This window comes from Drosophila navojoa, chromosome 2 (assembly GCF_054131105.1).
Source record: "Drosophila navojoa isolate 15081-1374.11 chromosome 2, UAZ_NAV_1.0, whole genome shotgun sequence".
Taxonomy (NCBI): Eukaryota; Metazoa; Arthropoda; class Insecta; order Diptera; family Drosophilidae; genus Drosophila; species Drosophila navojoa.
The window spans coordinates 9400599-9414637 of record NC_142890.1 but is presented as its reverse complement, the minus strand read 5'-3'; the positions used below and the strand labels follow the sequence as shown (position 1 = coordinate 9414637).

The 14039-nt window shown below is 40.0% G+C and overlaps 1 protein-coding gene across 2 annotated transcripts; it reads right to left on the bottom strand.

Annotated features, from left to right (window-relative positions):
• Window positions 1-3221: 3221 nt before the first annotated feature.
• Window positions 3222-6850, bottom strand: Tsp97E (Tetraspanin 97E). Of its 2 annotated transcripts, none has more exons than XM_018110514.3 (4): window positions 6657-6850; window positions 6376-6543; window positions 5600-5974; window positions 3222-4457 (listed from the first exon to the last, which is right to left on the bottom strand). In XM_018110514.3, exons 1-4 carry the CDS (start codon window positions 6714-6716, stop codon window positions 4362-4364), a joined length of 699 nt encoding a protein of 232 aa, XP_017966003.1. In that variant the 5' UTR covers window positions 6717-6850; the 3' UTR covers window positions 3222-4361. The 2 variants fall into 2 exon arrangements, with proteins under 2 accessions (XP_017966003.1, XP_017966010.1); XM_018110521.3 differs by lacking the exon at window positions 3222-4457 and adding an exon at window positions 5372-5517.
• Window positions 6851-14039: the final 7189 nt, after the last annotated feature.

Below are 14039 nucleotides of genomic sequence, written 5' to 3'. Positions count from 1 at the left end.
GACCCTTGTCCGCTGGCCCAAGATGCGTATGCGTAATATGCGTTGCGCATACGCCATGTAATTTCCTTTTTTTTTTAAGTACTTATAATTGAAAGCGTTGTTGAGTTAAACAGGGCCGCTCGTTAAATGAAAATACATTTTTTCAGCTCATAAAACAGAAAATGGTTGTATTTTTTATGCGCTCTGCTCAAATAAAACGATAAACATTCCAGGGAATTTAATATTCATACTTGGTATGTATGCTTGAGTCATTGTTTGCACCTATTCGTGTTTACTCTGGCGTTTCGTTAATGTATTTGGGCACTTGTTTGAAATAATACATACATACATAAATAAATACATTTTTGTAGAGTATGTTTTCTCTGTTTGCAGAATATACAATTAATTAAGGAGAATTATTGCCTAGTAATACTTTTTATGAACATGATTCAATTGTTTATAATAATGTAATACATGCATATGTCATGTATGACCTGCAGAAAACATGAATCAAGTCTTAGTTTCTTACAATCCCGAGTATGAGTCGCTGTATAGAAACCTAGTTCTATTTTACACTCGTGGATAGATTTGCAAACCACCAAATAACTATTGCCAACCCTTAATACTTTGAATACCGCCGCAGTTGCGTCTTTGGCAATAAATGCAACAGTTTTTGAGATCCAATCAAAGGTGCAATTATTTATTTATTTTCATATATGCTATTTTATAATATGCTACTGAGGTATTGATCACAATAAAAAACTGACATCTTTTGTTTGTTTGCTTACCTTCCATTTTTGAACTTTCAGTTTCATTTAAAATTAGTTGAAAATAATTGGTCAGATAATTGAAAGCGTTTACTGCCCCGTGTGGGGTTAACTATGTGTGTGACTTTGATTTGACATTGACATTCAAATTTTTCCTAGACTCATTTTATTTATTTATTGCTGTATTCTGCTCTTCACTTTGCGTTCGCCCCAGTCGAATGTCCACATCCACGCCCACGCTTTTGTCACGCTTCAAAGGTTGCCGGACGCGCGGCGACACCGTTATGGAGAGTAAATACGATTTACTAGGCGATGGGCTTGCTGTGAATTTATCTGTTAATTATATAGATATACAAGTACACGAATATATGTAGAGATGAAATACAAATAAAGAGACGGTAGTCAGTGACGTAGAACATATAATTCGTTGTATCAAGATGTGCGATAGCCGAGTAAACAGTCAGGCTAGACTTAATTAATCTAGCTAAATTATTATTTTTTTTATAAGAATTAATGGACTTGTCTAAGCTTATTTACGTAGGTCATTTTAATAACTAAACTATGCTTCAGCTTGAGAATATATTGATATATATTATGCAGGCAAGCCCAAAAATATTAGTGGAGAGTTTCAAGAGTTGGATGTTTTTAGATCCATTCTCTGATTCTTTATTGTGATACAGAAATTTTAAAGCATTTTTCTTATATTTTTTGCTCTATAATTAAATTTGAAAGTTATTGAATTATGTACAGAGTACTGGGTCCACTTTCAGCTAAGTAAGTTTCGTTTCTGTTTTGCTAGCCTAATTTGTTTTCTATTGTTTTTTTTCTTGAGCAGCCATTCTATAAGCTCCGACAAGTGCCACGCCCACTGAGCGTTCATTAGACAGCTGTGTCATCAGAAAATGAAAGCGTAAAGCATTGCTCATCCGTCGCGTTGCCAACATCTTAGGCATAAGCCGGTAATAAACAAGCAACACGCTTTAAGGATCTCGAGCATTGTGGCAGCTAATGGTATTTCATTTATTATTTAAGAAGTGAAATTCGTGCAGGAATTCGTGTGGCTTGCCGTTGTCATGCATAACATATACGTACATATATGTATGCATAGCATAGACATATACATATGTATACCAAATTTGAGTTATTCCTGTAGTCATACAATAGAGTTTAGCTTTAATGGAAATCAATAATATGGTCTGTTGAGCAGCTGCAGTTGATAATCCGTTACCCATAAATCTGTTTACGCAAGACAATTCAATTCGAGACACATGGGTTCGCAAAGGACATGCAAGTCTCCTGGCGTACAACATATACATATATACATATTTATATTTGTTCTATGTATATATTCTATAGATAATACATTATGTTATCCGCACTTGATAGTGTGCATGTCGTGGTCTGCCCGTTAAACGGACACAAAGAGAGCTTGTGCTAGGTCGCATGTTGTCCCAAACAGCGGCGACCGCTGCGTTGGCCAACAACAAATTCGTCTGGAAACGCACATGCCATGGCTCGCTGCCACCGCAACCACTTTTTGTGCGCTGGGTCTACACCACCCTTGTTGGCCACCTGACTGCGCATCCGTTACATAACCCAAACAGTTCCTGCTTGGCCCACCAAAATTGCGCTCACTCAGCTCGCATTCTCTCTGACCGCCACTCGCTCTCGCTCTCTCTCTCTCGCGCTCTCTGCCTCTGTGTATGTATTTCTCTATGCTCTCCAGCATTTCCATTGAGCGCGAGTGCGTTGAACTTGGCCTCGTTTGAGCTGAGTTGGCTCAAACGTTCGAGTGAATCGAATTTGGCAACCGAAAATTTGTTGGGCTTTTTGTTTGGGGCCCCAGTGCTTCATCCCCTTCAAGTCTGCAAAAATGTCGCCCAGCCACCCAGACTGGTTCCCCGGGGAGGTGTCAAACAAACTGCGTGCGTTAATCTTCTGGGGGCGGCATGTGGCCTGTGGCATGCGGCTAGGCGCACCGTGGGCCTATTTTCCATAATGGATATAGCCCCAAGTACTAACTGGAATAACTAAGAGCTGATCATTTTAAGCATTTGCACCTTGTTTAATTGAAGCTGTAATGCCTGTAAATCTGTGTAGGGAGTGTACTTAGCTCATTTGATTTATTAAGCATCGCAATTTATGCATATTCTCTAAGCCTGATTGAGCCTGTCACCTGAGATGCTCCATTAGGTTTGATGAATTGATTTTCCCAGCATTTTAATTATTCAACTCTCTGTCTCTAGCGACTCTAACTCATCTTCAGACATTTAATTTGTGAATAAAGATACTTAAAGCTGTTAAGCTCAAGGTCTGAGTCCTTGCAACGTTGCCATCCACTGTGCCGTCCGTTAGCAACAAATAAGATGCTCGCCGCATCCACTTGGAAAGCTGAAACTTTGTGCGAAACACACTAACGGTGGACGGCTCGGTTCTTAATTAAGTCAAGATAAATTGGGAAATGAAACTCGAGGATTTATTTGGTTTTTAAAGATCATATTTACTTCAATCACAGCACAGAATACAGAGAAATTTTATTTAATGGTTTCTTTGTAGCTTTGAAAGGAAATACGAAACGAAAAGCAAGAGGAAAAACTATTTGTGGTCTGTCTGTACGTGTGTGTGTGTGTGTGTGTGTATGTGTTGCATATAGTGTAAAAGGAAGAGAAAGACTTTCTCTGATTGCCTGCGTGGGTGCAGTCAAAGCAGGCAGCAGCAGGCGCCGCTGAGTAATTGAAAAATTTATTGATATATTCCTCAGAGGGTAAAGGAAAATGAGAAAAGCAAGCAACAGAGGAAAAGCGAAGCTTAGGGTAGATTTTCATCGGAAATGTGTTTGATATTTAAATACATTAATATTTGTTGACATGTATTTGGAAATGGGAAATCAGGGTATATTGGTTTTTTTTTTGCAATTTTCTGTTGCAATTTATGCGCAATCTCAAAGTTTTAACACACATCTAACATCTATAGTTTGCTTTTATAGTTGTTAATTTGAATAATTGTATATTTCATATATGTATATATATAAATCTATATATTTATATATATAGTATATGTAGATGTATATAAGTTCCATTTATGTATATGTTACGCTTTCTTTTTAAACACAGTTACCGTTGCTAGTTACATTTGACTTGGTTCTACATTTATATCAGGTTCGAAATGATTTATAGTTTCTCTTTTCTTTCAATTTAGTTTTCCTTTCTTTTTGTGGTACAGCAGTTTGAGTTGAGTTTTATGATTGTTGCCAGTTGCAAACTAAAAATATGTATAATAAGCTAATTAAAATATTTAAGAAATAAAAATCATACAATTAATATAAGAATTTACAATTATTGTATTCATATGGAACACCAAACCAATTATAATCTCAAGTGTGGGAAACTTAATCTCTCCATAACAATTTAAGCGAGGAACTAATCAAGCGCCTAATGCACCTATTCGAAGACCCTTACTAAAGCCTATTTAGCATGTCTCTGAAATGCTCGTTATTTTCAGTTTAGGCTAGGAGATTTCTATAAAATATGTGATAAATCAGCCTTCGTCCCATTGACTAAATGTTGCCTGCGCCTCGGCTCTTTGATCTCGTTGCAGCTCCTTCACCATCTTCACTCAGTACTGATAGTTGTGTGGAAAAACGGCGCGAGCGGGCAAATAACAGGGATCGTGCTGGTTGCGATAGCGACGGGCGAGAAAAACAGCCAGGACCTGTGGAAAATTGGTTTAAAAAGACCGAGTTATAAGCTTGACAAAAAAATAAAAAAATTTAAATATAAAAAACTAAGTTATCTTTGGAATGCCAAAGTTTCAATATGCTGTAGAGGCTCATTATACAAAAGTTCTATTCCGAAACAGTTATTCATGTATGAAATATAAAATAACATAATCATTTAATTTACATGTTTCTTAGAACAGTTCAGTAATGAATAAGAGCAAATAAACCCTCAGGTATGACCATTGAAATAAATTTCTTCTGATAATGTCCTCTACAAGTATTTCAACTACAATGAAACAAAATTAGAACTCAAACTCATAATGTATAGGAGATGCATGAATGTCTCACCATATGCGTTAGCCGAACTTATATTCTCTAAGTTATCTAAGTTTACGCCGCCAAAAACTTTGTTAGTGTATAAAGAGTGTGTGTGTGGTGGAAATTTGGATGTTTGTGTATCCATGTTTAGTTCGAAAAACACTTGCGATAATTTGTATATATGTATATATGTATGTATATATAGAAGTATATATGTATATGAAGTATTACTAGAGTTGTAAATGTAAGTATATATGTATGTATGGCCTAATGCATTACGTACTTAGTTTATTAATAATATATTTATATGTATATATGTATCTGTGTTATGCATGTCGTTATGTATGTGTATAAGGTAGAGATGCTTGTATATAAATATAAATATGTGTCTATATTAGGTGTAAGTGTGTCTGTGTATAAGTTAGTTGGCTGTCTGATAGAACAGCTACAAATTTGATCTAAGAGACCCACGATTGTTGCATGAACATGAAATTTACATTTACATTGACATCAACTTTCTAGTGAAGCGACACACGCGATTTGAGCGCTTGTGCGTCTGCACCTAGTATTATTTTAATGAATACATATATTTTTGTATATTTTGTTTTGTTATTGTGTGTGTTTTTTTTTTTTTTAGATTTTATGGGTTAGTTGTGCAATTTAGAGGAAGGCGCTGGGCAAGCCGCGCGGATCCTTTTGATTGCGATAGCGCACTGTTAGCCAAACACCAACGAACTGAATGCATGTCATTGAGAAAATACAATTGCAAGAGATTATAAATTAGACCGAACGTATGATAGCTACGAGTCACACTCACCTCAGTGAAGCTGAAGAAGATGCCCAGACCGCCGCACAATTTAAAAGCATAATCAATTTTACCCTCCAGCAAGGGGCCGCACGGTTCGCAGTGGCATAGCGGATCCTTTGCGTTCACGCAACATTCTCGGTTAATTATCTCACAGCTGGGCTCCTCGTCATCGGTGTTGCTGTTGACGTTGACGACGCTGGTGGTGGGGGTGGTGGCATTGAAGCCGCAGCAGAGGAAACTGTCCTGCACCTGTTTGCGCAACTGAGGTGGCACCGTCTTCCAGCCGTGCTCAGCGAACTGCTGCTGCTGCACCGAATTGACGGCCAGGCACGAGCTGGCAATGGAGAACTGAATGAGGAAGAGCATGAACAAAATGATCATGTACTGAAGAGAGAGAGCATTAGGTTAAGGGCAAAACCAAATCGTGAAACTGTTATCGCAATATTAAAGCAAACGTAAAATCAGTAATCAGTGAATTATGCACAGCCTGGAAGATAAGCTGCAGCTGACGCAATTGCCAAACGTACGGAAGCCAGAGACAAGCTAATTAGTCAAGTTGCTTGATTCACGGCAGCTGCTACGTCACACACATACAGGCCCGCACACACACACAAGCTCATGTTTATGCATGTATTTGAATTGTTGAGGATTTGTTGTGCTGTTAGAACAATGTCAGTCCCATCGACATGCATTGACCTTCAGCTTTGTGGTTGTCGGAGCACACTGCATACATCCTGCACATTCGCATACACACTCATAGTTCTTATTGTTGGTAAAAAGGATACGAAGAAGAGCATCACTTGATGATGCTTGACGGCGCCAGCAAGGCCCAGCATAGATATGCAGATGAGTATAACGCCGCAGGCGAGGATTCCTCCAACGATTGGCAGATTTGTGACTACGGAGGCCGCCCGAGCATAGACCCCAACGCCAATTAGCAAGAAACCAATCATCTGTACACAAATTATGGGAAAAAAATATTACAGTTGCAGCATAGAGACTCAAAAATGTTTTTTTTTCCTGCGTAAGGAATGCAAAGTTTAATTTTGTTATTCCTGCTGCTTACCACATATAGGATGTTAAGCGCAATAAGCGCATTTTTCGAGCAGGTAAAGCCCCCACACATTTTGTTTTGCTTGTTAATTTATATTTTATGTTTAATTCTTAAATATTAAAAAAAATTGCTGGTGTTTTCTGTTTGCTATGGCGCAGGTTTCACTTTCACTGTAATACACATACAAAATACACTAAATAATGCGCAGCAGCTATTTGAAAAATGTACTAAATATTGCCAGACATGTGAACCAGGAAGAGATAAGTATATCAGGTGAGAGAGACACTTGGGAAGTGCACACTATGTTTTGAAGATCTGGCAACACTGCTGCTGTGAATTTGAAATCGGTATGGGACGCCATTTTAGCTCAAATTCTATTTCGTGTTGATTAAATATAACGCGTCCAATTTACTTTCGTCAAATATGATTATTATTTAAATGATAAATAGTTCCATACAATGCCTTTCAGAGTATTCCTATATACTGGTAGTCGAAGCTTTGTTGGCAGCGCTATAATTGGTAGTTGGCAACATTAAACTTTAGCAAATATCCAAACCAGAGATTGATACTAATATATTTTTTTCCTTTATGAATGAATTTAGGAAAAGTTTTGAATTGCATTGCAATAAATGTACATATGTATGTAGATAAATCAAATCAAATCGTTAATATTTATCGTAATTGACATGTGTTCATTTTTTGTCGCGCGTCAGAGTGTCAATACAACAGAACACAGGAACAACTATTTCAAGCGATGGCGAACAAGTGCCGTTAATTGCATTTTTATGCAACGTAAAATTCCTGAAGTACCTGCAACGGCAACAGGCAACAGGCTAAAGGCAACAGGCGGTAGGCAAAGTCAAAACAACTTCATTGCGTGTTGTCTTGGCACAAGTTATTGGCCTAGGACCTCCAAGCTGGCAATATTTGGCAAACAACAACGGCGTACATAAATTTATGGTCAAACGATAAGCGCCGGCCGGCCAAACCATTTGGCTGCTGCCCAAAATTGGACAAGGAACGCGCGTCTCGCGCTCTTAAAGCTAAATTTAGTAGCTGTCAAAGCCATCAGCTGGTGCCGGGCAACACCTACAGCCTTAGCACGCAAGGAATGCCACAGGTGAATGGACAAACCCAATAGTGCAGCCACAGCCATTCAAAATTTCCGCTAAATCCTCAACCATTCAATTTCCGCTAAATCTGGCATTCGATAAAAACAAAATGGCGTGCAGTGTAAATGAAAGTTTCCTTTGGAAATGTTAGCTTTAAAAGCAGGTATTGAGTTGCGTATTATGGTTTCCGTCAAATTAGGATACAAATAAGAGTGAATATATTTATGGAAGGTATTTTCGGGCATTTTAGCTGAACTTATTTTTAGTTAATAATTTTTAAACTGTTATCAGATACTCAAAAGCTTAATGGTTTTTTATAGATATTTTATATATTTATATATTTAGGTAGCCTTTTTAGCTTCACCATAAAAGCTGGCATCACTAAAGCACGCGCACGCATACACACACACATACAGACGCCCACATGCAGCTGAGGCGAAGCATCTCCATCTGAGCTTTGCGTGCAATTGGGGAAAATGCAGAGTCGCCTGACTGTTTGGTCTGGCCTGTGACTTTATAAGGCTGCTGCCTGTCGGCCTGTCAGTTGTTTTTAGCCCGGCTCATTGGCAGCTTTATTGGTAGCTGGCTGTATGTGTGTGGCCACTGGCCGCTGGGCATGACAACCAGGTACAATAAATGCGAAAAGCGAAATGCGAAATGCAAGATCCCGGCCCGGCTGGCCTGTGCATACCAATCATAAAAATGCGCCCAGAACTCGAATGTGGCATACTCGTAAATATGAATCGCAATGCAAGTGCAGGCGGCGACCGTGGGGCTGGCAGGCGTTCAAGCTCGTTAGTCTTGTGGTGCGAAGATGCAAAACGCTTTGGCTGCGACTGCAACTGCAACACTAACTGCTCCTAACTGTCCTAACAAGATGGCAACACATGAAATTAGACTGCCCCGATGCACGTCCGCCGATAGAACTGATCGTGCCCAGCTGAATGCAACAACAACAGCAACAAGCAACTGGCAACGGGCAACAACAACAACAACAACGTCAGCAACATTGCTAAACTAATTAACATATTCAAATATTTGTCGCATTGTTTTGGGCCGGCATCAAGCTTCTCGCTCGGCACCAGCTTGCCAAGCGTTCTGTGGGTCTGTTTATTGAAAAACCATTTTACGGTTTCATGCTTGGCAGTCATTGCGGCAAAATGCCGCATAACGCCCTGGCCACGCCCCTCCCGCGCCTGAGTGTGATACGATGCGATGCGAGCGCATTGTGCAGAGCATCTTCGTTTGGCTTTTGCTTTTGCGCCCGTTGGCGCTATTTTTATCGCATTTTAAATGGCTATTTGTAGTTGTTCCACCAGGAAGTGGCATAAATTCGCAGCGCATAATGGCTGTGAATAAATTATTTTTCTGGCTAGCTGCCTGACTGCCTCACTGCCTGGCTCTGCCTCTGCCTGGCTAGCTGGCTAGCTGGCTGCAGCTTCCTCGCGCCGTTTGATGCTGATAAGCGGCCTCCAGACGCTCCTCTATTGCGTTGTTCAATGAAATAAAAACGCAGCCAAAGAACAATGCACTGGTTACGTAATCACTTACTGCGATTGTTGTCCTGAACCCGAGCCCCTGGACCTGAACCTGAACGTGGCCCGGCTGCCCTGCACCAGAGCCTCTTCGGCAAAGGAAGACCCAGCCAGCGGCCTTCCTTGTGCAGCCAAACAATTTTCACGCACGCCCTCAATGAAGCCACGAGGAAGATCCCAGGCCTGGCCAGGCCCAAATTGAATACGCAGCAAACCAAAAGGTCGCACAGTTGCCAACTGTTGCTGCCCAGATCTGGCAGCGGAAGTCGCTCTGCCCAGGGTTGCAGCAAGATGTTGCATGCCCCAGCGCAAAAACAAAAGACCCAATCAATGGCCTTAAGAAACAAATGCAATTATTCATTAACTGTAAAAGCTTTGAGATTTATTAAAGCAATGCCGTTGGAAATTATTTCCTAAATAGATCTATTATTATTATTTATGATTCCTTTTTTTTTTTATAAATGCAATTTGGAAGAGCAATGCTGACAACATAATATCACATCCGTTGGAGGTTAACGAACAGGACTTTGGTATTATCTTATCTTATTATTACCTTGAAGTTTGGGAACAACTCTATAAGTAACCTGAAGATTCTTTTATTATCTTTTATTTATCTTTAAAATTAAATACTTAATAATAATGCTACTAAATATAATAGAATAAAACACTATAAAAAAGTGAACTTTAATATAAATTTATATATATATAATTTATACATCTATATACACACTAAAAAAATAAATAAATAAGAAAAAATAAATAAAACAAAATAAATTTTTGTAAAATAAAGTAAAATAAAAATATTTAATAACAACAATGATAAATTTGATATGAGAAAAAAGGAAAAACATACAAATGGAGGAGATAAAACTTATTCTATAAGAAAAGAATATTTGATATATGATTTCAAAATAAATGTTTTATTAACAGTTATTTTTACCCATAAATTACCCAATTGGAATTATGTGGAACTGTAAAAAACCATTTGCATGGTCAGTTGTGGTGGAGACTCGTGATAAGGATTTTCCCACACTGTTGTCCTGTAAATTAAGACTTCAAATTCTTGGGCCGTGTAGCACTGGTGCTTGCCTAATCTGCTGCCAATGGAATTTGAAGATCAATTTTGGCTAAAACCGCAATGGCCAACACCAGTACAAACTGCAGGCTAACTGAACCTGAACTATTTTACAATTTCTAATGGTTTTCCAACTGCTTTCGCGCTCTGCAACGGTTTTATCTGTCTGCCAGTTTGGCTGGCTGGCTCTGGCCACTGCCACTGCCATTGCCACTGACTCTGACTCTGACTATGGCTGTGGCTGGGGCTTTGGCTATGGCCCTGCCTGGTCAATGTCCTTTGGTGTGGTGGGCCTTGCATGCGCATTGCGCGCACGACGCGTCAACAGATGTTATCCCCACTAGGCAGTGACCCCGGCAGGGCCATAAATTCTCACAGCGCTGCGCCTGCGCACAGCTTCTACAAAATGTTCCAATTTGTATTTTTGCAACAAATTGTTGTTGCTGCCGCTGCTGCTGCCGGTTGCCGGTTGCCGGTTGGCAGTTGCCAGTTGCCGTTGCACGTTGCACGTTGCTGCGTTGCTGCAACTTTGCCCCCCATTTTGGCCTGGCTCGGTCGGTTGGGTTCGAGCTGCATTTAATTTAATTTGGCCTGCCCAATTGGGCAGCGCTGCAATTAGAGACAAATGTTTTGGTTGCATTCCTTGAGCCTATTTAAACCCCATGTTCAAGGCAATTAGTTTGGCCCAGCCCCAAGGCGAAAGTAATCAGGGGCGTTGCAGGGGCGGCATGTGGGGTGGCGACGGCTCCGGAGTCGATTTCCCACACGTTTGTTTGCTTAATTAGGTGAAAACTGGCTAACAGCTGTCGGCAATGTTGCCGCTGCCGCTGCCATTGCCATTGCCATTGCCATCGCCATCGCCATTGCCGTTGCCCATGGGCCAAAAGACACCGCTGCCTGGTTTGCTAATGAGCAGGACAAGCTGGCGAAAAGAAAAGTAAGCAGGCTCGGCGTCGCTTTCAGGTTGCCAAAATGGAAAACGTTTTTCGTTTTGAAGTGCTAAAATTCCTAGATACCAACCGCTCAACCAATACCCTGCACCCAAAGGGTAGCATCCGCCTGTCATCGAGCTCGTTAGACGGAGGAAAGGAAAGAAGCAGCTGTGGGTGAATTGCGAAATAAACCAAACTAGCTGGCAGAGAGGATTATATCAAAACTGAAATTTAGAAAATTAAAAAATTAAATAAATAAATTTAACAATATAAAATACAATATTAATATAATATAAATAAAATAAAATACAAACTAAATTTGTATTAACTTTTTAACTACAAACAAAATTAAGTAAAAATTGTTTAGTTTTTTGACTTCGTTCCCCTTTTCTTTCAGTGTATTGCTGGCGTAAAATATGATTGGCCACAAGCAAATGTAGCCCGAATAAATTTCGGTTTCGCCTACATAACATAGTTATATCCCCTATATATATGCATCTATGCCAGATTGGGCAAATAAGGTTCGGTGTGCCGATTGAGCGAAATTTCACTGTTGGTCTTTCTTAGCATTTGGCATTTGACATTGCCCATCGTCATGGCAAGTGCATAATTTTTCAATCAATGCGAGCAGCTGTAAACAAACGGCAAACTGTGAAGAAGCCAAAAAAAAAAAAACAAAAAAATGCTCAAAAAAAAAAAAAAAAGAAATAGAGAAACAAAACGAGGAAAAACAACAGGCGGCCTGGCCAAGAAATCGTGATGTGGCCAACATGGCAAGCGCTGGCGGATGCGCTCTCAGGAAGCGCTGTGCAACAAAATCAGCTCCGTCAAAAACATTTAAATGCAAATGCAAATGGCCATAAAGCGTGAGGGTGTTCAATGCGAGCTTTATGCAGCGATGTGGGCCAAAAGGCGAGCAAAACGTTTGTCAATGCAACTCGAGCCGAGTGTCAAGAAGTGTGGGTGTTGCTGGCCAACCTCCGACGCTATTGTGTTTAGAAAGCCAGTCCTGGCCGCCGAGCACTCGCCAGCCGAGGGCGACAGGCCACACCGCTAATTAAAAGACATTGCTAAATGACAAAGACTTAATGGCCAGGTATTTGCATAGCTGTCAGCGCTAATGCCCACACTTGGCCACGTCGTGCAGCTGTCCGCCACATGCGGTGACGCACACACATAGACACACGCTATAGCAACATGGCTCCATGGCTCTATGGCTGCATGCGAAGGCCAAATACGCATCAGAGCTGGCCATAAAAATTGTCAACGCTCGACGCGTTGCTGATGCTTTTTTAATAGGGGCGTTTTATTCAAGCCAACGCACGTTGCTCGCTGCAAACACATGCGTTGTAGCACCTACTTGGACACGCTTTCGGCTCCCGTCTCCGCCAGTCTGTTGCTGACGATGTCTTTATTTAGCGCTGAGAGCGTTGCGGCACGCGTCTCAACTATTCGCACAGATCGTTGTGCGCTGTGTGTTTGATTAATGGATGCCGCCTCACCTTCAGCCAGCTTCTGCTTCATCTCCAGCCTCATACGCACCTCACTGTCTCAGTTTCAGTTTCAATTTCAGTTTGAGTTTGAGTTTCTTTCAAGTTCACTCTGAATTTTTGATCAGCTGCCGCAGTGCGCCTTTTCAGCTCAGCCTCTCTCAGGTTTTTTTTTTTAATGGCGTGCGTAGCTGGAGCGTTAAAGAGATCATAAAACGGTTCGCTTAACTTGTGTCTATGTTTCATAATTTGATTAACACTTTAGTCGACGTATGTGTGTGTGTGTGCGTGTAGGCGTGTGCCTGAATGCTCACAGTGCCGTGAAATTATTGTAATTTGTTGGCATTTTAGCATTTCACTTAGCCCTGCTAACGCATTTGTCATATATCAAGCTCAACTGCTTTGACAAACAAAACTTGGGGCAATTGCTAACGAGGCAGCTGCCTCGTTGCCTACGGTCTTCCCTCTTCGGTCTTCGGTAGGGTCGCTACCGTCTGCACTCTGTCAATCCATCAATGCCTATAATGACAAACCAGCAGCAGCACCAACAGCAATAACTAAATCACTTAATAAATTTATTAGCTAGCTACTGCATGTTAATTGAGATGACTCGTGCTTTGAAGCTAAATGAAATTCCACAAAGAGGGAAACAACATTTATCATTATGAATATGTCAAATAGAGACATACATAAATACAAAATGAAAAGTATAAATGAAACTTTCTATTAGAGATGTCTAGCTATATGTATAAGTATATCTATCTATATCAATAAAATATCTGCTATTGAGTTACCATATTTAAAAAATATATATATACTTTAACCAATATACCATTTGACGGCACATCATTGTTAATCTTTATAAATTTCCCAACCATTAAATAAAAACACATTTATCATTTATAGATGGTTTATAGAGTTTATTATGTGTAGAGTTCGTTTTCATTGCATTACTTAATCAGTACAATTTGTTTAGCAAAAGTGTATAATTATTCATGTGTATGAATGGTTCTCTTTAAAATTACGATCCTTAAACTTTAGCCTTTACTTGCTGATGTCTTGCTGTGATGTGTAGTCCCATGCTAAGCACCCAAATAACTTAGCACCTCTCTGTGGCTCGGCAATAAATTAGCAATTAGCAATTAGCAATAAATAAATTAGCAATAAATAGTAAGTTAAGTACAATAAATATAGTTGATTCGAGAGGTTTGAAGCGCTGCCGAATTGCAAGAAATTTGACACAAACATTTT

What these genes read in the sequence shown, in the direction of transcription:
- Tsp97E (XM_018110514.3), bottom strand. Translation starts at nt 6,716, where the DNA reads ATGTGTGGGGGCTTTACCTGCTCGAAAAATGCGCTTATTGCGCTTAAC. An exon ending in CGCTTAACATCCTATATGTG is followed by an intron (nt 6,544 to 6,656) that starts GTAAGCAGCAGG and finishes ATTTGTGTACAG; the next exon opens with ATGATTGGTTTCTTGCTAAT. An exon ending in ATCAAGTGATGCTCTTCTTC is followed by an intron (nt 5,975 to 6,375) that starts GTATCCTTTTTA and finishes CTCTCTCTTCAG; the next exon opens with TACATGATCATTTTGTTCAT.